Below are 23,328 nucleotides of genomic sequence, written 5' to 3'. Positions count from 1 at the left end.
ATATAGCAATTCCATAAAAACATACAGAAAAAAATGAATTATTTAAAAAATATAAAATATATAGTTCTGATTTAAAAAACATGCAAGGTTTGTTCTAGTTTCATACTAAGAGAAAACCTAAGTGTAAATCTTTGGTGTACCATTTATTACCTTGAAGACTTGGACAAATCGATTATCATTTGAGGTCTACATTTCTTCATCTGTGAAATGGAAATAGATTAGAAATCTTTAGAGGTACTTCTCATCCTTACATTATGTAACTATAATATTTGGGATTTGCTTTACTCATCCCATTCATATTAAAGCATTAAAATTTGCTTTACTTTAATAGGTTCATAAATTTATAAATGCCAAGTTTCTTTTCTAAAAGTGTATTTTTTACAGTGGAACATTATAGTTTGCTTTTACTTAATAGGACATTTACGGACACAGTATACATTTAAGTGATGGCAATAAAATAAATGTAGAAACAATCACTGGCAATTTAATTTTCATAAGATAACTGCTGGTAATCAATTTTATGAGTTGGAGGCATTGAAACAAAATTTTTAATATAAAAGCTGACCAAAGGGGGCCTGGTCCACAGAAGATGTTTATTTGATGTAACAAAACAATACAGTTAGTGTTAGATCCAACCACAAAAAGCAAAAGGAATGAAAAATTTGTACAATGCACATAGAAAAACAAGATGTTTACTGACAACTATATATTTCTAAAATAATGCTTCTAAAATTACTCAATTATTGAAATCTATATGAAAACAGAAGGATGTTAATAGCGACAAAGTGCATAAAACCAAACATCAAATTTTGAGCAAATTAACATACTAGGCAATTTTGCTAACAAAGCATGATTTTTTTTTCTTGTTCACAATCTGCTCAAAATATCTTTATACCAACAGGGTGGGCAGAACATTTAGGTTTAATATCATTTACACAATATTAGCATAAACTTCCACAACTACAGATAGGGTATTGTTTTCTTTTGAGCTGGCAAAGTGACTACAGAAACATCAGATCATTTCTCTGAATTGAGAATTTTATCCAAATAAATGTCACATACCTTCCAGATATATGCATATCTTTCTTTATCATGTAAATGGATTTACCCATTTAAATAATAAACCATACAAGCATTTAAGAATCATTATTATATGATTAACAATGTCATGTTCCAGGTTTAACAATTTCATAGGCCAAAAAAAATTTCTTCTTAAAAACTAGTTTTATAAATGCAGAATATATTGCATGAGTAACTGCTGGTATTTTTTTAAGAAAATATATTGTGCAATTGTGGCTACCATGTACTGCTGGCAAATCATTATTGTGTATGTAAAATGTGAAAAAACTGAGTAAGAATTTTTCAAACTGATCATGATGAAAGGTTACTGCCTTCTTACAAAAATTATATTGGCATCTTATTAAAAATAATTCAATAAGGGACAAACTCCCTAGCCCAAAATAAATAAATAAAAAGGTGCATTTTAAAAATGACGCTACTGCAATGTAATGGTTTAAATACCAAGGAACTGTGAAGACGTGCTGTCTGTGATCTGGCATTAAAGAATGTACTAAAAAAGAGCATTAATGTAAATGAAGTAGAAAGGGGATCAAGATTGAACTAACCAAGTTTGTGCAGTATTGTAGCCAGGCTTCTAAAATTAGATATAGAAAATATAAATAGACTGCTTTAGGTAATGAGCCACCAGTGTCCAAAAAAAGGAATGAGATTATGAAAAAGCTCAGTTAACTTGATCCAAAGCTCTGAGTAATTCTTCACCCTGCAGTAGGTTTCTGCTGCCTTGTACAGGAGCATTAACTTCACAATCATAACTGGTCAGTTGTGGTAATCCACTCTCATCCATTGATTGCCCCAGCAGTCTACATGCTAAATCTGAAAAACAAAGACATACCTAAGTATTCATTCACCTAGTCAATAAATATTACTGAACACTCACTGTGCTATAGGTATTGCAGAAAACTAAAGCAAATAAGCTCTGGGTTTCTAGTCTACAGGGCAAAACCACAACTATGTGAAAAAGCAAGTGGAATAAAGTGTTACTGGTGCTATGTCAGAAGTGTTTAAAGGATACAATGATGGCACAAAGAAGTGATAAATCAATTCTGAAAAAATCTCATACAAATGTACAAGTTTTAGCTTCTACTGAATATTGATGGCACACAAAGATAAATTAAAAGTTCCATCTTGAATAGCTATTCCTGTATTCACCACCAGTGGATAAAATGCTACCTTAGTTTTTAATGATGCTAAAGAATGAAAATCACTTTGGTAAAGCTTCTAAATAAAAAACTTTCATACATTTTAATTCTCTGTGGGATGTTCAAGGGTAGAAAGAATAAACTAACCAGAGGGTATTAAAATAATTGTCTTTTGCTCCATTCCATTCTGCTCACTAGATTTGCATCCTTTTACGCGTTTCCAAGAAAGTGATGTAGTAGTTGCACGATCATCTGGCTGCTGTAATAATGTTCCCTAAAAACAGCACAGTTATTTCAATTTTACTATGTTGAAATTTTGTAAAAGCAGAAACTTACTTTGTAAAAGCAGATTAATAACCGTACAAAGGCAAATTTCTTAAATATGGTTCTAAATTATTTTTAATTCTTTCTCTTAATACTACTATGATAAAGTCATTTGCCACTCATTATGGCAACTGTTTCTGTAAATGCTTTCCAGTAAATATAGTCTGAAAATATCAGTATGAATTATACCAGCACTAACTTAACTTTAACTACTGTTTTTTTGGAGGTAAGAAGGAAAAGTAACTGAAAGAGAAGAGAACAAGACTGGTGGTGACACTGAGGTTAGAATGAGGGGAGAAATTCACTTTTTACTTAAAATACATCTGCTTTGTTTGGAATTTTTACAATGAGAATGTATTCATTAAATGTATTTTTTTTAATGTTTCATTTTTGAGAGAGAGAGAGAAAGAGAGAGAGAGATGGGGAGGCGCTGAGAGAGAGGGAGACAGAGGATCCAAAGCAGGCTTTGTGCTAATAGCAAAGAGCCTGATGCGGGGCTTGGAACTCAACAAACTGTGAGATCATGACCTGTGCTGAAGTCCGATGCTTAACCAACTGAGCCACCCAGATACCCTCATTTAAATGTATTTTTATGAAATAGTCTTTTATACCAAGTGAAAGAAACAATGTTTAACCTCTGAATATGTAACTTTTGTATATGGAAGAAATGAGATCACCTATATATTGACTCACATTGTATACAGCACTAGCTTCTATACAACAGAAAAACATATTCTCACACTTACAATTCCTACTGCTTGAAAAAGTGAACCGTCATGTTCTATTTTTCGCTTTCTCTGAGCATTCTGCAAAGCTAGTATCTTTGGATTTAGTTCTTCTTCAGGAATGGTAGTTCTGGAAAAAAAAAAAAACCACATAGTTGCTTTACTATTTTTAAAATACCCAACTAACTTTTTTTGAGCACAATAAATGATGCCTGTTTTCCAACATTAAGGAATATAATGTTAATATGTAAGAGAATTTTTCTGATTACTAAAGTTTATCATCTGAAGTCAAAGCTCAGTTTTTAAAAGAAAATTTCTTAAAATATGCATTTACCTATTTATAAAATAAATCTGAACAGAACTAAGTTGACATTTTTGTAGGTTAAAGTTAAATACTGGCTTTTCCATTCTAGCCAGTATAGTATTCAAATATTCCTGGGACTATTATAAGAGTAACTTCACATTTCTATGGCTTTTTTAGTTTATAAAACATTGCATGTTCATTAGTTCATTTTAGTCTCACGCCAATCTCCAAGAGGTATAAAACACCCATTTTATAAATGAGAAACCTGAGGCTTGTTAGCAATGGGACTTGGAGCAAATTACCTGGTTAGCTGCAGATATGGAAGTGCCTTCTAGATCTCCTGATACCCATTCCCCTCCCAGTAATCTTCCCACTAAGCCACTTTGCCCTCAGTATTGATCTGGTTGTCAAACCTGAACTATCTCCATTTAAAATTAAGTAGTAAATAACTGTTTTATGTATCAGGCACATGAATTGTTATCTATTTTGTCTTTTCAAGAACTCCTCCACCCAGCCCATACACAATCACAACAGCTTCTTGCTCTGTTCCATATAGTTGAAAATGCCATATGAGTGACACATTATTCAAACTGCTCTCCTACATGCAGTTTTGTTTTGTATTTTTAAAAATTCTATAAAACCTTCATTATTATAGATAGGCAGGTTTTTAAATTCCTATAGAAATATAATATCTTTATGAAGTACAGTGCAATCTATTATATAAATATCATCTTAGTAGTAGCACTTCTAATGATTTATCAGCACGTGTAAGGGGGGCTAAGGGGAAGAGGGAGAGAGGGAGAATCTGAAGCAGGCTCCACCCCCCCCACTCAGCATGCAGCTTGACGTGAGGCTCAATCCCATGACCCTGAGATCACAACCCAAGCCAAAATCAAGAGTTGAACACTTAACCAACTGAGCCACCCAGGCACTTCTTAATGGGTTATCTTTAATCTTTGCTCTAAAGCTGTAAGTCATCTGGTTTAGTGCAACATGTTGATTTTGCAATTAGAGAGGTCATAAAGAAAAAGCCTTCGTACAGTTCTGCAAGTATTTAGTGCATACTATTTTGATACTAATGGGAAAAAAAGTAACTAGATGTTAGACTTTGGTTTTGACAAGCACACAGTTGTTCAGAAAACGGAATATCCCATAGTCCTCTGTAGCTAATAGTAAACTGTAAATTATAGGTCATAGCCAATTCTATTACTATATTCACTCATCTTCTAATAGCCATTTAGTGACTAAATATTAATACAATGAAATGTTTAAGAGACTGTCACTGCCTTAAAGGTCAGAGCCTATAGTCATTTGGTGACATACTAATTTATAAAGTAATATAAACGCTTCCTTGTTAATCTAAAGCCCCAAGATCTTTTCTTAGTTCTGGGAAAAGGTTTCTCCTAGCATTCTAGTTCAAAACAGTGATGAAAGGCAGGAGAAGAAAAGTCATAGACTCTTCTTATGGCAGTGCTTTTTCCTTGCTGTTATCTGGTTCAGTGTAGGCACAACAGAAATTGTTTCTTTCCTCTACAAACTGCCTCTCTGACTAGCTAAAACGTGTTTCCTTTGATTACAGCCTCAAATTTAAAATGTCAAATCCCGCTACAAATTATATACAGAAATTATAACTTAAAATTTGGGTAGTGTACAGGTATTTGTTCAAACTAACTCTACAAAAGCAATATCATAAATCATGTTCAGATTCCTGTTGTAGCTCTTAAACCTATAGTCTAGCTAATGTTCTATAAAAATGTAATGGAAAAAGAGCACAATTATACATAAATTTTAAAAGGAGGCTTATAAATACCTATGTTGAATACTGAGGATTGAAGATCATCAGGCTCAATGTGAAATGGGGAATTGGAAATACCCTTACGTTGGAAGGTCTTTTATTCAGGTAAGCTTTAAAATAGCTCAAAGAGACAGAAACAGCGAGGAGAGTTAACTAGTCTGATTTAAACAACTGCAAAAAACTGGGCCAATTTTTGTACATTTACTGAACTTACTGGCTGCATTTAATTTTTAGAAGTACTAGAAGATCCTCCTACCTCCTACATTTAGATAGGTGCTAAGGTTATCTTCAAGAAAACAAATACACAAGTTAATTTGAGTGCTTGTTTTAAGTCCAGAATTTGTATGTCAAAAACATATTACCAGAAAGTTTTCTATGCTTAGAATTAAGTTATTACCACACATACTTTCTCAAAAATAATAAATCAACTATAACTTTAATGTTGTATATAATTACCTTTGACTCAAAGTGACAGATAACACATTAGGGCTTCTTGGATGAGATTTTTCTGTCTGTTCTATGACTCCTTTTCCTGCTCTGTTTGGTGAGGCTGTCCGACTTCCAGTATCACCATACAGTGATGTTGTGGCACCAGTAGTTACTTTGGGTACATGGGTAGGAGATGGAGATGCAATCAGTATTTTAATGTCTTCTATACCATCTTTTGTCACTGTTTTTAATTCATCAGTGGTGGCAGTGGTACTGGTAGCGGTAACAGGAGGTTCCTCCTGCATTTGAGCCGGCTGGAATACTGTAATTGTGCCCACGCTTTGAGGGCTTGTAGAACTGCTTTCCAGTGGCGACAACTGATCAAAGGAACGTAACTGGAAGTCATCATCCATTGGGATGTAAGGAGCTAACATCTCCAAGTCTAAATCAGTGTCCTTTAAAACAAAAAATACATGAGTTTTTCAATGGCCACATCTTATAAAAGAAAAACAAGTTAAACCCAAAGTCACTTCCAACTAACAATTAATAAAGTTTAACAGAAAATATAATAAACAAGTTTATATACCTGGGTGGAAAATGGATTCTTGGCTTCTGTGTCTTCAGCAAAAAGTTTCTCTACCAATTCCAGCTTAAATTCATTGACCATATCACTATCCACATCAAAACAATATTCACTGGGACTGGTAGGCTGTAAAAGAAATTCAATGGGTTTACTTTTCCCTGAGGAAACCTGCACATATTTTGCTAGTTGTTAGAATTCTTAAACCAACAAAGTCCATCTCTTCTATCACATTTTATCTAACTAGAGAGAAGTTAAACTTTTGAACTTACCCTTGTAACTAACTTTGCCAACACATACATTTCTGTGTAACATCATTTATGAAATTAGGACTGAAAGGTATTGATCTGCTTCTAGGAGAATTCATTTAATAATTCAACGCCCACATGGTACCTAATTGGCCAATAATTAGATATACTTACTATTCACTGGACTCTACCTTTGTACCGAGAGGCCATGCTACTGTGGTGATCTACCTAAAAATCTCACATCTACCCTGGGATGAAGTAGGGGTAGAGACTTAAGTTGTTTTACTTGCATTCACCTTAACATATGTAGTACGATTTTGGGAGTTCTGAGCAAGGATTATAACCAGAAAACCAAAGCTATATAATTTAAGCATAAACTTTTGCTTCCCTTATTTTAACATTTTTGTTAGATTTACCTTTGTCTGATAAAAAACAAAATGAATCAATAGATTTTTATGCTGGGGAAGATGAGCCACCAAAGCACAGAGTATATTTTCCCAAAGGCTATGAAATGTCAAATCTCCTCTTAGCCTGCCAGTTTGAATTGATAAATATTTAATGTAAACTTATTCACCATTTATTAAGGCTTATTTGTGCCTCACCAAGTCGGAATATTCAAGTCTGAGTTGTGCTACTCCTGAGCTATCTTTAGATATAGGAAGCTCTACTGAATCAAAATTGAATCATTCTAGATTTAGAAATAGAGCCCCATGTGACATCGTTAGGCTTGACCTCAGCCTAGCCCTTAAAGACTATTTTCTTTGTGTTTATAGAAAAACTATTATCAAGACAGAACTTGAATAAAAAATAGTTACCAAGTATTTGCTGTGTAAGACTTGGTATTTTCATGTTAAATTTACCCAGAATTTCAAGTAATGGAAATTGGACAAAATTCAGCAATTAGCTTATGGTCCTTTCCCTTTTTAAGCTTTGCTAAAGTAAGGTTTTTGCTACTTGACAATTCTCCAACACAATGAGTAGTATGTATGGGCTTGGAGCTATTACAGGCACAGACATTATTCTCTATCAATGACTAAACTCAAAACTTTTTTGGTACTCATTTTATAAATACATTCCTGAACATTAAAATATGAAAGTTATGCTCTTCTTTTATTATGACACCTACCTCAGGTGAACTCTGCCTAGTGCTTCCATCAGAAGGACTAGCTGGCTGATCTTGAATCTGGGGCATAGTAAAAGAAAGTTCCAGTGACTCTGGATTTGGCTCTAATTTTAGTACAACTTCTTGATTGAGTGCAGGGTCAGCACTACTTCGAAGTGGCTTTGGAGTTTCAGAAGCAGGTAATGGAGACATTGCCAAATTTATGTTCTGTAATTTTTCATTGGATGAGGGAAGCATTACATCATTATACAATGGAACTTCCTCAAGTTGCTGGTCATCAGTTTCTGTGTCTATAGGTAAAAAATTATTAGTCAATTTAAAGAATAGCTATATTTTAACATATACAGAAATGCAAGCCCCCTTTTACAACACGTCTAATTCACTCAAACAAAAATGTTGCTAAATTTTCCTTCATCAGAAAGTTTACAGATCTTATGGTACAACTCTAAATCTGAATTATCTTTCCAATCTACTATTGACAGCTCCTATTATATTTATAGCATAAAACCCCCCGCAAGGGCACCCGGGTGGCTTAGCTGGTTAAGCTTCCAACTCTTGATTGTGGCTCAGGTCATGACCTCACAGTTCTGTGGCACTGAGCCTGAGTTGGGTGGGCTCCCTGTGGACAGTGCAGAGCCTGCTTGGAGTTCTCACTCTCTTTCTCTCTGCCCCTCCCCCACTTACACGTGCTCTCTCCCTCAAAATAAATATTAAAAAAAAAAATAACCAACTCTGCAATTCCAACCCTTTCACACCTTTTATTCATTAAAATTTAACTAACTTTGAAATTACAGTTTTCATTTTCAATGTCTGATATTATGGTATGACTGGTGATTTATCCTTTAGTGAACTATGCCTATTGCAATAGAAATCTGCTCAATTGTGGAGAAAATAGGGCAATGGGAAATACACAAATAGCAGGGTGGTTGAGAAACATTAAAGTGGGAAGAAGAAATACCTAAGCACCCTTTGAAGCACAATTTCCAATAATATGACAGAAGCAGGAATGCTGAGAAATTACAGAGGCAAAAATATTTAAGCAAATACTTTGAAGACTTTGAAAAACAAATTATATAAGACTACAACATCCAAATGATTACCAACAAAAAATGTCCAAATTCAGTTAAAATGGGCTTACAGCAATAGACATAGTTTAGGCAATCAACAGAATAACTAAAGACCCACCATTGCTGCCGAAATCTAAAGATATGATTGTGTCTCCAGCAGCTGGGGCCAGCAAAGTTAAAGCATCAGGTTCCTTCTTAAGTTTATCAAACAGACTACTTGTGTCTTCTGATTCAACTTTGGTGAACAGCTGAGTCATTTTCATATCTGAAGATTCAACTGGTTTGAGGACACATTCTGTTTGTTGAAGGGAGAAAATCAAGTCGTGCTGAATAATACCACTGTCAAAAAAGAGAGATTAGTAATTCTTAACTGAGCACTGACACAATGCAGGGGGTCTCTGAAACAACCTTTTCTCTTAAAATACTGCTTTATGAAAAGGAACATTTTAAGATGCTTTAACCTAATAGTTTATGCATACTTGCTCACATTCAGGGTTTAAAATGCCAATATGAAATAAAGACCTATAAAAATTCAGTTATAAGATAGTTTAAATATCTGACTAAATTAAGAAACTTCAGCTATCCCTTTGGGAAGAGTGATGGTGACAAAGAAATGGAATAGTCAAGTACATGAAGGGCACCAACACATCTAAACAATTTTTGTGAGGATTCACATGTAATGAAACTGGCAAAGAAGATCTCTTTGGGACTGATGTATGAGGCATGACCTAAGGATGGCCCTAGAATATAAAGACATAGATAAATGACCAAGGCCTAACGCAGGTGCCATATTTTCCTTGGTGGTAAGAAAATGATACGGTGATAACACCTACAGGATAGAGTGGAAGAGGGATGATGAACAACAGATCCATGTGTTTGGCTTAAATAGAAGTTTTTATTGTTTCTTTAATCACAAACATTTAGGTGTTTACTAAGTGAAATAAACCAAGGATACAAAGTTTAAAATACCTAACCCTTGTCCTCAGAAGTGCAATGTAGATGTGCAAACAATTAAAATACAAAATGGTAATTGCTAAAATAGAGAAGGTGTGCTTTACAGCCAACAAGCTGAAACTTCAGCTCAAGTAGGGTTTGTTAGGCAGATGGGAAAGGGGCAAAAGAAGGACATTCCAAGTGGGTAACTTAATGGGAAAGTCACAAAAGAACTCTTTGACACTAATATTAAAACATTAAAGGATGGGCGCCTGGGTGGCTCAGTCAGTTGAGAGTCCAACTCTTGATTTCAGCTCAGGTCATGATCCGAGGGTCATAGGATTCTGCCCTGAGTCAGCCTCTGCACTGAGTGTGGAGTCTGCTTAAGATTCTCTCTCTCCCTCTGCCCCTCTCCCCCAGTTGCACACTCTAAAATTAAAAATTTGAAAAAAAAACCCAAAAAACATTAAAGGATGGTGTCAGAAGTGGCAAAAATTAAAACAAGTGACCAAAGTCTTACCAAGAGAGGTAGTCACAGATTTTAGAAAGAGGGTAGGTGGAATCAACGAAAGCATGAAGAATATAGAAAATGACAAGAAATGATGCTATGTAAGTTAAGCAAGGGTTTATCTCGGGGGTGATAAAGCATCTTTAAAACAATTCTAAGGAAAAGGAGATGCTCAGATATCCATGCAAGAAAACTCAGCATGGTGGTAATGTGGAAGATGGACTAGAAGGGAGTCTGCTGAAGCAGATCAAATGGAAGGCCAGTTTATGATATCCATAATATTCACAAGCCAGTCAACTAAAAGAAGAGTTCTTGAATACACAAGAGCCATGCACTATATTATACAGCCTTTTATGGTAATCTCACATAGAATTTCATTTAATCCTCATTTCTGAGGATTAAATATCCTCAGAATATTGAGGAGATAAATATCATCTCTCCTATATGGGTGAAATTCAAAGTAATAAGAACTTCCCAAGGTCATGCAGCTAATAAGTGAAAGAGCTATGACACAAAGCTACCTATTCCAAGGCCAGGGTTCTTCCTACAAAAATAACATAGCTATTTGAGATAGTATATGCTGACAGAAATAGGACTAGAGCAAACTAACCCAATAGGAGATATGGTATTTTTTTAACGTCTTTTTAAAAATGGGAGTGAAAAGAATGTGAATAGATGGGTACTGGTAATAGTACAATCATTGCAGAATAGCACGCCTGGACACTCAGGTCTAAGTACTGAAAACCGTAATTAGGTGGAAATGTGAAAATAAAATTCAGTTAACATTTTATAATCTTATCTCCCTTTATATAAAAGAACAAAATATCCAAAAAGGTTATTACTTCCTCCCCCAAAATATTTACTTTTCAGGCTTACCTCACAACGTAATTTACACATACAATGCACTGTGGTTGAGAGTTCTTAGTGTTATATATGACGGTCGCTTGAGTTTCAACCCAGACATATCCACCTCTTTTGGCAAGCATCCTGTACTGTCCTGTGGTGACTTGGCCTTTAGTAAACACTAGGAGTGAAAAGGAAAAACAGTCATGCAGAGAAAATAACTTCTAATTTTCAATCAAATAAATGGATGCTGAATGTTGATTATTTTAGAAAAGAGATGTTTATTTTAATAGAATCAGTTATAATTGTTTAAAGTGACAGAAAAAGCCCCAGCATAGCCAAAAATATACACAGTTCATTCTTCTAACCCCTAAAATAAACTCCTTTCCTGCCAATCTTCACTTTAAATAAAATGAAAGCCAGGAATGAGGGACAGCAGTGACTAATTCCTTTAATGACTTATATGTTGAAAGTATCAAAACGACTAGACAATGAATAATCTTGATTCTACAGAGCACATTTGAGCAAGTAGCACTGCTACATTTCTTTACGTTTCTACTGAGGTTTCCAGAGAATTAGCAATGCTTCAAATAGCTGTGCTCGCATATTTGAATCTCAACTGGTATCATGCTGAAATCTTGGCAATTTAGGCAAACTTAATCAATTGCTAATTTGGGAGCAAGTACCAGATAAAAAGTAATGATGACATTATCTTGAGTCTTGGGGTCCTGACTGCTGACTTGGGCTCATTTTGTAGTTCAAGGCTAATCATTCTAACTCAGTGACATTCAGGTATCCCCGATCACATTGGGAAGTCATGTTTAGGTACAGATTAAATAAGCAAGTGAGATTCGAAAGTCTTACTATGGGATCTTCAAATAACATTCACGAGTATTTATCTTATGTCAAGTGTACTTGTTACCACTTGTACATGACATTGATTGCCTTCACATTCACTAAGTCACTCAATAATTATTTTCTAAGTGCCTTCCATGTGCTAACAACTGATCTAAATACTTCAATGTGAATTCTGAAAATGATGCTATAATATTCCATGACATTTTTTAGTCTTTGTATTAAAAATGCCAGGTTAGTTTTATATATTATTAAATGATTCTACTTTAACTAGTATCAGTTACAACAAATACAAAACATAGATTTAATGGTTGACATCCCTTATGAAGAGTTCCATTAAGATATTTAGTCTAGGAAGACTGATTAATTTTAACCAAAAAGTTAGATATATGGCCAAACAGTAAGGAGATTGCAAATTACATAATCAGAAAATCTATATAGTTTTTCCATTGTACTTACTGTCATGATGAGTTTTGGTCAGATGGTCAGAGTCCAAAGCGTGGTAATATTCATATATCGAGCGGCCCAAAAGTTCCTCTGGCTCGTATCCCATCAATTCAGTAATTCTGTTAAGTAAAAAATGTAAGAAGAGAAAGAGAAATTTTGCTTCTTTAAAGTAACTGATATGAATTAATCTCATGGACAAGTGAATTTTCAAAACTAAAGAGCATCCTTCTTTGCTAAGAAGAAGTTTACATCTCACTTTTGGTAACTCTACAGTTACTAAATACGGCACCATGCATGTTCTCTAAATCCTCTGGATTCACATCCTGCTACTTAACCCATTTATCCCTTTCACCCAAACTCATTACATATTGTCATCATGTTTTACTGTACTTACTTTTGGTAATAAGGGGATTCATAAGTAGATAGAAAGTACTGCTAAATAAAATGGTAAAAGTTGTAATGGTAATCACTGACATTTAACTTGAAATATAAGATTAAATCCATAACATTAGTTAACCATAAAACCAGATTCTTTTTGTATTGAGTGTGTACAAACCAGATTATTTAACAGTGCCCTTAGGCAAGCCTTCAGTCAACATCTACTACACAATTTTATATCACCAACCAAAGAATATCTACACTAAATGGAAGTAAAGAGATACACATTATGTTTGTTTTAGAAGATGCTCTTGTAACTTAGTTTTTTAAATAATATAAAATTATAGGAATTCATTTTAGATGAAACAATGATATCAAACTGAAAATGGACTAGAAAGTAATCTAGTCTAAACCCCTTTTGGTTTCCTGAAAGTTCTTTTAGGACATAGATTAGATCTTACTACTCTGTGTAACCAGTCAGAAACGGAACCCATTTCATGTGAAAGAGAAAGCTGTCTTCTTAACACCACACTTTGCTCTCTTTTTTCTAGGAGCAAAACCTGAGTTAAACTTTTCAATTTCTCAGGACTTCCTGAGTTGTAAGCAAAAGTTACTTAGTGTACTGTGTCCAAAAAAAAAAAAAAAAAAAAAAAAAAAAAACAACCACAAAAAACACACAAGAAAGATATCCTTCTAAGAAATGTATAAAAGTAAAATGTATAAATGTATAAAAGTAAGAGTCTGTGTTGTCACACTTTAAGGCAAGATCTGCCATACAGTTTATTCCAAAATAATTATAAATAGAAAGAGGTTTGTAAAAAAACACAAAAAACAAAAACTAAACCAAAGCTAAAATCCAGACTTCTTTACAAAGAGGTATCTCTAAACACATCTGCACTAGGTGGCAGCATTACAAAGGAAACTAGTATTTTTTAAAAATGGTCCTATTTCTTTAAATTATGCTTTAAAAATAACTTTAATTCATCTTATATTGGTTACTTTTAAACAAAATTCCCGTGGGATTAAAAAAACTTCCATTATTTAAATCTTTATATGCCTGGAGCACCTCTGTGGCTCAGTGGGTTGAAGCATCAGACTCTTGATTCCAGTCAGGTCAGGTCATGATCTCACGGTTCATGAGTTCAAACCCCACATCGGGCTCTACACTGACAGCACGAAGAATGCTTTGGAGTCTGTCTCTCTCTGTCTACCCCTCCCCTGTTTGTACTCTGTCTCTCAAAATAAATAAGTAAACTTAACAAAAAAATAAATCTTTATATGCTAAGTATGCCTGGCATTGTTCTAGGTGTGAAAATGCAAGGTCAAAACTCAACATGTAGCTAATCTTCTGGAACACTTACCATACTACTAATGAAATAATGTGGTAAGTGTAATGATGGCAATCTCTTGCAGGAATCAGAGGAACCACCCTTATCAATGAGAAGAAATGGTTGGGTGAGCAGCAAAAACATTTCAGGAAGAAGATATACCAGAAGCAAAGACAGAGAGAAGACAATGCTTGACAATGTATAAATGAGAAAGACTTTCATGTGGTTAGTGGGGGCAGGTGAGAAGAGAGGAAGCTAGAGATGTAAGCAGATTAATGGGGGCCTTTTATTATCATGTTAAGAAGCTCTGATTTAATTAGATGTCAATCAGTGCTTCTCAGAGTTGAGGTCCATCTATCATTAAGGGATGCAAGATGTTAAAATATAAACAGAATGCTTTCCTAGAAAGTCAATTTTATTTAACTTTAGAGAATTATATAGCTTATATTCTGTACCAAAAAGGAGAGTGATCCAGGAAATTTGATCATAATGTGTTTTTAATGGACTAGGAAACCTGTGATCTAAAGCAACAAGGCAGCGTATTATTCATTCATTGTAAGTGTCCTGAGACCAAGAACTGTTACTCTTCGTTTCTACTTTGCCATGAACATTGTAGATGCTCAAATAAATGTGCGGATTAACTATAAGCAGAAATTAGTACAGTAAATAATAAGCATTTGTGAGATATTTTGAATGCCGTAAGTTTTGGGTAGGTTAGATTTTCTCAAAATTGGGCAAAAATTTTTCTAGATCTCAGTTATTAGGGGTTTTAGATGTGAGAAGTTTCTGTAAAGAGCTCTAACCAGAAAATAACAATCTGCCGGTCAAACTTAAAACCTCACTTGGCTGATCTCTAAGTTGGCAGTCTTTACTCCTCTGTCATGATCATTTTGCCAGTTTTCTGATAGGACCTGAGAGAAATGTCACTCCCTTCCTCAATTCTCATTCTAGTTCCACTACTTTCCATTCTCCCCAGCCTATCTCTATACCTTGCTACTGAGTTCAAAAGATAAAAAATAATTCCTCAAAAAGGGATGGGTATCTCTGTTCTATCATATATTCACATGATTAATGGCAATAAACACCATAAAATGCTTGTCACCAGTGGTGAAGCATTTATTACGTGTACAAGGCACTCAACAAACTCCTTCAATTCTGACAACAACCTTTTGAAATATTACCCTTATTGTAAGGATAGTAAAATTTGAAAGAGTTAAGTTTTTTAAAAAAAAAAAAATTTTTTTTTAATGTTTATTTATTTTTGAGACAGAGACAGAGCATGAACAGGGGAGGGTCAGAGAGAGGGAGACACAGAATCTGAAACAGGCTCCAGGCTCTGAGCTGTCAGCACAGAGCCCGATGCGGGGCTCGAACTCACGGACCGTGAAATCATGACCTGAGCCGAAGTCGGCCACTTAACTGACTGAGCCACCCAGGTGCCCCTGAAAGAGTTAAGTTTTAATACCAAGAAAGACCACACTGTAGTATCAGAGCTGCAAGCCAGGACTGAATCCAGGATTATGTGATTCTAAAGCCAGAGATCTGTCACATTTCCTTGTCCACTATGGTGGGGATTTCTACCTACTTTATATTATGACTAAGTGCTTAAAATTGGTTCCCTCATACAATCTTTAAGATGACCCTACGTTAGGTAGGTGTTACAAAAGATGAAGAAACTGATGCTCAAAAAGAACTAATGGGCCCAAGATCACTTGGATATAGGCAACAGAATCAGGATTTAGTAGTCTGGCTACATAATCTATGCCTTCAGCTATGATGTTATAGTCTTATAGTAAAAAGTGAGACAAGTAAATAATTACAAGAGTAGAAGAAATGTTATGACAGACATATGCACAAGAATAGTATAGTGTCCTGAAGGAACAAGGAAGGCTTCCCAAAGGAGTATCTAGATGGCTCCTGAAAGGTAAATATGTGTCAGGAGTTGAAGAAAACCTCACTGCAGAATGGGAAAATATATGTAAAGGCGCTAAGACAGCAAATGAGCACATGGTGCTCTCTAGCTGTAGGGTGTTGGGGGGGGGGGGGGATCACACCCTCTCTTCCTTATTAATTTAGACAAGTGGGCAGAGGCCAGATCATAAATATCTTTGTTGGCCATGCTAAGCAAAGTGGGTTTTATTGTCAAGGTCTATTTTTCTTTCAGCTTTTCAAAATGCACATTTTTCTTTTGATAAAAATCTCCTGCCCTCCTCTAATATTTTTATAAACCAGAGTTTTTTCTGTGTAAAGATCTGATTTTCACATTAGGAAGTCCACTTTTTGGGATCCTGGATGAGAGACTAGAGGGCAAAAATCTGTGGGCAAAGAGACAGTTTAGGAGATTATGGCAACAATTTAAGCCAAAGGTAATGAGCTGAAGAATTCAGTGGCAGGAAAGCAAGGGTGGAAAGGAACAAATGGATCAAGAAATGTATTTAGACAGTAAATCTGTAAGATTTAGAGACCGACTGGGTATACATAATGAAGGTAAAAGAAAAGTTAAGGATGACTTCCAAATATTTGTAGGAGTCGTAGGCCTATAGTGATATACTAACCATGCTAGGCATTATAAAAGGAAAAGCAATTTCTGAGGTTGATGTTTTGGGGCAATAGTAGTACAGTTCAGTTACAGAAATATTTTATTAATATAGAAAAATATCCAAATAAAAATATCAAATTGGCAATTAAAAACAGTTATGAACGTAAAGGGAAATGGCAATAGAAATCATGGGCAATATGTAGGGTGAGATGATCAAACACTTTCTTGTCCATAACCAAAAGTAACCTATTCTTCCTCAAATTATGCATTATATGTCTTTGCTATGGACTAATTAAAACTTTCATGTTATAGTTTGTATATCATTTACCTTTCATCACAATAAGAAAATTTCATATCCAGACTATGACGACTCAGAAAAGTCTTGCTATCTAAAGGAATTTCAATATTTGATGGATGAGGAATGGGTTCACAAATCAGCACCAAGCACGTCATGGGTGGTTTCTTATACCCACACTGAGATTGGTTACTATTGGTATCGTAGACATGAATATGGCCTGTGCAGTGAAGTACCTGTGTACAAAGAAAACAAAGCAATTCTTTAAAAAATATAAAATGCTAGTTAAAAAAAACCACAGAGATAAATAGCTGAAGTGTGACATGGCAAGTAAGCTTTGATAAAATTTACTGTCATTCATGGATTAACCCTGTCTTTGAAATCAATAAATGTTTCCCCTGTGACACCACTCAAGACTCAGGCACCATAAATTACTCTTTAAAATACTCTCTTCATACAAATCTGGGCTGATTTTTCATTCATTCAGTCATAGTGGCAGTTTTATTTATTATTTTTATTATTTCTTGCTTTGATGATTATTTCAACACCGAACAAAGAAATGAAACAAAAATGAATAGAAAATTAATTTCTATCAAGATTCAAACACTGGGTGGGTTGGAAAAACCAGCTGATTAAGTTAGATTGGTATACCAGTATCACAATTCACATAAGTTCATGCCTCAAAATGGCAAATTACTACAATTTGGGATGGTAAATCTGCAAATGCCAATGAACAACTGTACATTTCCCCTCACAATTCTAATGCTATCTTAAATATTAGCAGTGTTAAGATGTATGAATTTTATCTATAAACCAAGTGCATCACCACTTAGAAATCATTTTTACTTACTTTCCATGTTGCTGACTTTATGTTCATGGTTCTCCCTCGGCTAGTTAGGGTACACTTCATTCTGAGAAAAAAGCTTCGCTGTGTATTCTGCTCTTTACCCTTCTTCACAAGGCCTAATAAAAGCAGGAAATAAAATTTAAAAACATAATTAAATATTTAAATTTGTTTTAGTATGAGTAGCACCTAGGTACTATTCAATTAAAAGTCTCAGCATAAACAGTGATTCATACTCAAACACATCCAAGGGATTAATATGCTCGAATCAGTAACTGGGGTTCACAATTCCAGTGATTCCCTGATTGCAAATAACAGTTAACCATTTCACACTGAAGCCAGTAAAGCTGGCAAAATTACAAAGAAATACAAATGTAGGAATCTGCCTTATTAAGTGTACCCGTTTAATTGCTGTATCCGTGTAATAAGCACACCCCCCCAAAAAAGAACTTCAGTGAACTCCAACCTTTGCTAAATGTGTTAGCTCAATTTATAATAAACACTCCATGTATTTATAGAACTTTTAAAATATCAACTTTCTTTTCAAAGCAGGTAACATTTTTATATATCTGACGTTTCCTTAAATCTTCCTGTAAAGCAGGCATGACGTTATTTCTACTTTGTTATTAGAGGAAAAAACCAAAATATTGAATGACTTTTCAAAGCAAAATTAGAGTGAAATAAATTTAGGTCTATTTATTCCCATTCCAAACCTTATATAACTAAAACATGGTGAAAAGGAAAATAACGAAAAGCACAGAGGTGGGGAAAAAGAACACATGTTTGGGGAATAGATAGATGCTAGTAGATAGATCAGGTTGCTGCAATATAAAGTACTTGCAGAAGCGTAATGAGATAGTTAGAAAGGGAAGATTAGGGCTGTAACTGGAGGGCCTTGGATGCCCTAATTAGGAGTTCAGCTTTAAATATACAACATGGAGCTTCTAAAAAATTCTGAGATGGGAAGCACAGTCAGGATCTTACGGTACATTAATCTAGAAGCAATATATATGATGTATTAGAATTAAAATACAATGATGGTAATCAGGCTGAAGAGTAAAAAGAAGTGAAAAGAAGGGTGACAAATGACATATAAAGAACTAGAAAAAACTTGAAAACTGATAGAAATAAGTGGGGAGGAGGGAAATAAAAAAAAAAGGATCTGGAGATTTTAAGGCTAGTATATTGAAAAAAAGTGTCAAGTAGAAAAGAAATAAGATAGTTTAAATTTAGGCTTACTTAGGTAGAAACGCCGGACTCTTCTAGAAGAGTTCTAATTCCATGCTAGTGGAATTAGGCAAAGGGGCAGTCTTGGTGCTGATATAAGTTATTTGGGTTTAGTCAAATCAGGATTCAATTTGCCCTCCCTCACAGTGTTTGGGAATGGATTTTAAAAAGATGCCACAAGAACCACACTGGTCTCAGTGGTGGTACAGAGCTGTGTTGTGGTTGTGATGCCAACAGAGATCTACTTGTAAATTCTTTGAGGATTTTCAGTCCTTCGTAATCTAAGCTTGAATTGTACTGACCTTTGGAAACCCAAAGCCTTTGAATTGGGACAGGAAGATTAATTTAAAAACCAAGGTACTATCATTTTCCTAATGGAAAAAAAAAAAACATTTTAAAAGAACTAAATTTTCAGACCTCTAAAAATAAATCATATTTTATAATAATTTAGTGAACTCTAAGTCATCATTTTAGAATTTAAATGAAAAAAATAATAGAACTATGTTGTATAAACACACCACTGGTTCTTAGCATAACATTAATATGTGACGCACTGCAGCAAACCCTTTTTCTAAAAGTGAAAAGTGCGTATCTGTTTCCCAACAAAACATCAAACATTCATTACATTAGGAATGATTTTCAAAAAGTTCATGTGCTTTAAAAAGCCATTTGTTTAAAAAAAAAACATTTGTTCAAAAACATACATTTAAACTATATTATGTGGAATATATTTGATTTAGAATAAAGCATTAGCATCATTGCCCAATCAAAACAAAATTTCCTCATATCCATCCATTCATAGCCCAAGGGAAGAACTGAGCATCCAAACTTCAGTGTCTAAACTTCAAAGTCTAAACACTAGAAGTCCTATACTAAACTAATTGACAGCCCACTTAGGTCCCTGTGTGAAGTGTATTTATTCTTCCTTTATACAGAATTCTAAAAATCATATTTGTTTTCCCAAGTTCATAGTGAACACCAAGTATTAAATTAAAAAAAACAGGAGAAGGCTCCTACTGAAAGGGTCAAAAGTAGCCACAGAAAGTACTGAGAGTTGTTGAACATGAAAGATCTCCAAAGTACTAATGAGCCCAACTACCTGAGTTTAACCTATACTGTGCCATTTACTAACCAAGTAATCTTGGGTAAGTTTCCAAATAATTCTGTGCCTTAGTTTCCTCAGTAAAATAGAAATAGTAACTTCACAGGGTGTTGTGAAGAAAAAAGGCATTAAAGCATATAATATGCAGAGAACAGTGTTCTGGCACAGAGTAATCTCTCAATAGAGGTTAACTATTATCATACATGAAAGGAGATTAAAAAAACATAAAAAATATTCAAAAAGTGCTATGAACTTGAGGTTGTTTAATACAGAAGCAAACAAACTTATACACTTAAATTAGAGAGCTGCAAAGGACAGCTACAGAGCATAATGACAAATTTTCATTGTGGTGACTATAAATTATCAGTATACTTTGTGCCTTAAGAAGGTACAGGTGGAGAGACTAATTATTAAGCTTTTATAATTCAACAGGTATTTTCCAAAAATCTTTGACGACTTATTTTGAACAATTCAATCCTAGGGGCATATGGTGGCTCAGTCAGTTAAGTATCTGAGTCTTGATTTTGGCTCATGCCATGATCTCAGGGTTCGTGAGATCAAGCCCCTCATTGGGCTCTGCACTGACAGCATGAAGCCTGCTTGGAATTCTCCCTCTCCGTCTCTCTCTCTGCCCCTCCCCAGCTCATGCTCTATCTCTCTCAAAATACATAGACATTAAAAAAAATAAAAGAAAAAAAAAACCCTCAAGCCTGAGAGTTAAGAGGTCTTAGTGGGTCTTTTTTTTGCTGCTAATGTGGGGGCATTCAATAATATAATACTTTATGATCTTACTACATAGTCTCAAATTACTGTGAACACCCTGAAGTCAAATAAACAATTAGGCTTTTAAAAAATCTGGTGAACTTTCTCTTTTCTTTACCCTGGTCCTTGAGAAAGCTTGAACATAAACTGGTACCTCGAGTATAACAACTATCTAAAATCTTATTATTTATTATGACTTCCCCTTGCCTAAAAGTTGTATGTGATAAACTGACCTCTTTGGGTCTTGACTTTTTCATTTTATGTAGTATTATTATCTATATAATTATTTATGGAATTCAGTGAGCTTTAAAAATTAAGGTGTTTTTATGAAATTTCTAAAAAATAGAGTAACAAAGATTTAACAAAGAACACAATAACATTTTATTAAACATGAAATGATGTTTTGAGCCTTAGGTTAGTACAATAGCAGAATTTTTAAATTAGTAACAGTATTTTATTAGGTAAAACCACCTGCCAAGATTAAATCAAACAACAGACTTTTCTTCTTACCATTTCTATGTGTAAGCATTTCTCTCATTTCTTCATGGTCACATGGATGAGTAAAATCAAACACACTGTGTCCAGTTAGTTCAAACTGTAAAAGCATTAAAAAAATTAGATCTGTATCATAAAATCAAAAAAAAATTAGAAGTGCTCTTAATATGTGGGTATTTTACCTGAGTTAATCCCATGTACTTGTTCACATTATCAGAAATGTAGATCATGTCACCATCATCTGTGAGAACCATAACAAAACCATCCAAGGCTTTCAAATAAAAGCAATTCATCTGTGCCTTCATTTCATCTTCAATATCTAAATCACCTAAAAAAGGACACAAGAAAAGGAAAATAAATTAAAAGTTATACTTAAATGATAGCAATATTTAGGTAGTTGTATACAGTTTTCCCCAGATACTTTATTTAAAAACTAAAATTAGACTTGCCAGTTGCTTTTAATTATTATTATTATTTTTTAATGTTTATTTATTTTTGAGACAGAGAGAGACAGAGCATGAACGGGGGAGGGTCAGAGAGAGAGAGGGAGACACAGAATCTGAAACAGGCTCCAGGCTCTGAGCTGTCAGCACAGAGCCCGACGCGGGGCTCGAACTCACGGACTGCGAGATCGTGACCTGAGCCAAAGTCGGCTGCTCAACCGACTGAGCCACCCAGGCGCCCCTGATTATTTTTAAAGTAACATGGCAAGCAAACCATTGAAAAGAAGGGTCATGTTATTAAAAGGAAGACTGGTAGCAAGGTGGGGCAAAAGAGAAAGAGGGGGAAAAGGCTAGTATCTTAAAAATTCCTTACTGAAGCTTTAAAAGCAGGTAATAAAAATTACATTAAAGGACAGGGAGTATGACCACCTTCTAATTACTTCTAATTTCTAATTTTTAGGCTCATTACACCCCTGTAAAACAACTCACCAGCATCCAGAAGTTTCCTCACACGCAAATAGCTGATGGTGAGCCTCATAACAGAAGCCTTATCGAGATGCGAGCTCACATTATGGGGAAGTGGCAACTGATGAGCAAGTTCATAGAAAACTTCAGACTCTTTACTTCGCCGAGATCTCGCTGCATCTCTAGACTTTTCTTTTCGACGTTCAGAACTTATCCTATTGAGCAAAAAAAGGAGGACAGAAAAAGAAAATTTATATAAGTTAGCTTGCCTTTGCTTGGATAAAACTAATTTTACATTTTTCTGCTTTCCATAAAACAATGTGAAGATGCCATGTAATTATATAGAGATTGGTCTACTACATGAATGTGTAAAGTAAGAATGTAGGAGACAGATACACAAATTTCTGGATTACTGAAGACATAGGGAACTCTAACAAAGAAGTCCAAGATGGAGCTTTAAACCTGTCTGAAACAGGTATTTCCTTCCTGGCATATCAAATTAGAGAAGGTATTTTGTTTTAGCCAAAGTCTTAAAAGTAGCCTGTGTATGTGCACCCTCATAGCCATTCAGAAGTAGTTTCAACATAAAGAAAGCACCATTAAGTCTAAAGAAACTAAAGCTGTACATATTAACTTGAAAACAGGAGTTGTTAAGCTGGCAGAACAGTTACAGCTACAAACTGATTTTTGACTTGTTTCTTTGGACTCTGATATTTTCCCAACTTCTTCTACCCTACCACATGAGCAATACTGACTATAAGCTAAAGAAATCTATATTAGCAGCTATAATAAGTTACCATTTTCAGGTTGCTTATTCCTTTAGCAGCCTCTTTAGCAGCCCCTTTTCTTTACTGGCACAAGTACCAAATAAAGGCAGGAGTATAGAAGAAAAAAAAAAGATGTGACACAATACTAAGAATTGAAAGAAAAAGGTTAATAAACATTAACAAAGGTGTCAAAACAAGGATATATCTTTAGGGAACTTTTCCAAGAATGAAGTCAGAAAGATTTTCCTAAGCAGAGACATTCACCTTCCTTTGCTTGACTGTG

The 23,328-nt window shown here is 34.6% G+C and overlaps 1 protein-coding gene across 1 annotated transcript in view; it reads right to left on the bottom strand.

Annotated features, from left to right (window-relative positions):
• Window positions 1–574: 574 nt before the first annotated feature.
• Window positions 575–23,328, bottom strand: part of HIF1A (hypoxia inducible factor 1 subunit alpha) — a 41,843-nt gene continuing 19,089 nt past the window's right edge. Inside the window, exons 2-15 of the mRNA XM_047862600.1 lie at window positions 22,303–22,493; window positions 21,553–21,698; window positions 21,386–21,470; window positions 17,791–17,903; window positions 16,974–17,176; window positions 12,413–12,519; window positions 11,132–11,279; window positions 8,933–9,153; window positions 7,751–8,037; window positions 6,383–6,505; window positions 5,824–6,251; window positions 3,290–3,398; window positions 2,367–2,493; window positions 575–1,893 (exon numbers count right to left, since the gene is read on the bottom strand). Of these exons, the coding sequence (XP_047718556.1) occupies window positions 1,742–1,893; window positions 2,367–2,493; window positions 3,290–3,398; window positions 5,824–6,251; window positions 6,383–6,505; window positions 7,751–8,037; window positions 8,933–9,153; window positions 11,132–11,279; window positions 12,413–12,519; window positions 16,974–17,176; window positions 17,791–17,903; window positions 21,386–21,470; window positions 21,553–21,698; window positions 22,303–22,493 (2,440 nt within the window). The 3' untranslated portion in view covers window positions 575–1,741. The remainder of the gene's footprint in view (window positions 1,894–2,366; window positions 2,494–3,289; window positions 3,399–5,823; window positions 6,252–6,382; window positions 6,506–7,750; window positions 8,038–8,932; window positions 9,154–11,131; window positions 11,280–12,412; window positions 12,520–16,973; window positions 17,177–17,790; window positions 17,904–21,385; window positions 21,471–21,552; window positions 21,699–22,302; window positions 22,494–23,328) is intronic.

This window comes from Prionailurus viverrinus, chromosome B3, assembly GCF_022837055.1.
Source record: "Prionailurus viverrinus isolate Anna chromosome B3, UM_Priviv_1.0, whole genome shotgun sequence".
Taxonomy (NCBI): Eukaryota; Metazoa; Chordata; class Mammalia; order Carnivora; family Felidae; genus Prionailurus; species Prionailurus viverrinus.
This window is presented reverse-complemented; position numbering and strand designations above follow the sequence as displayed.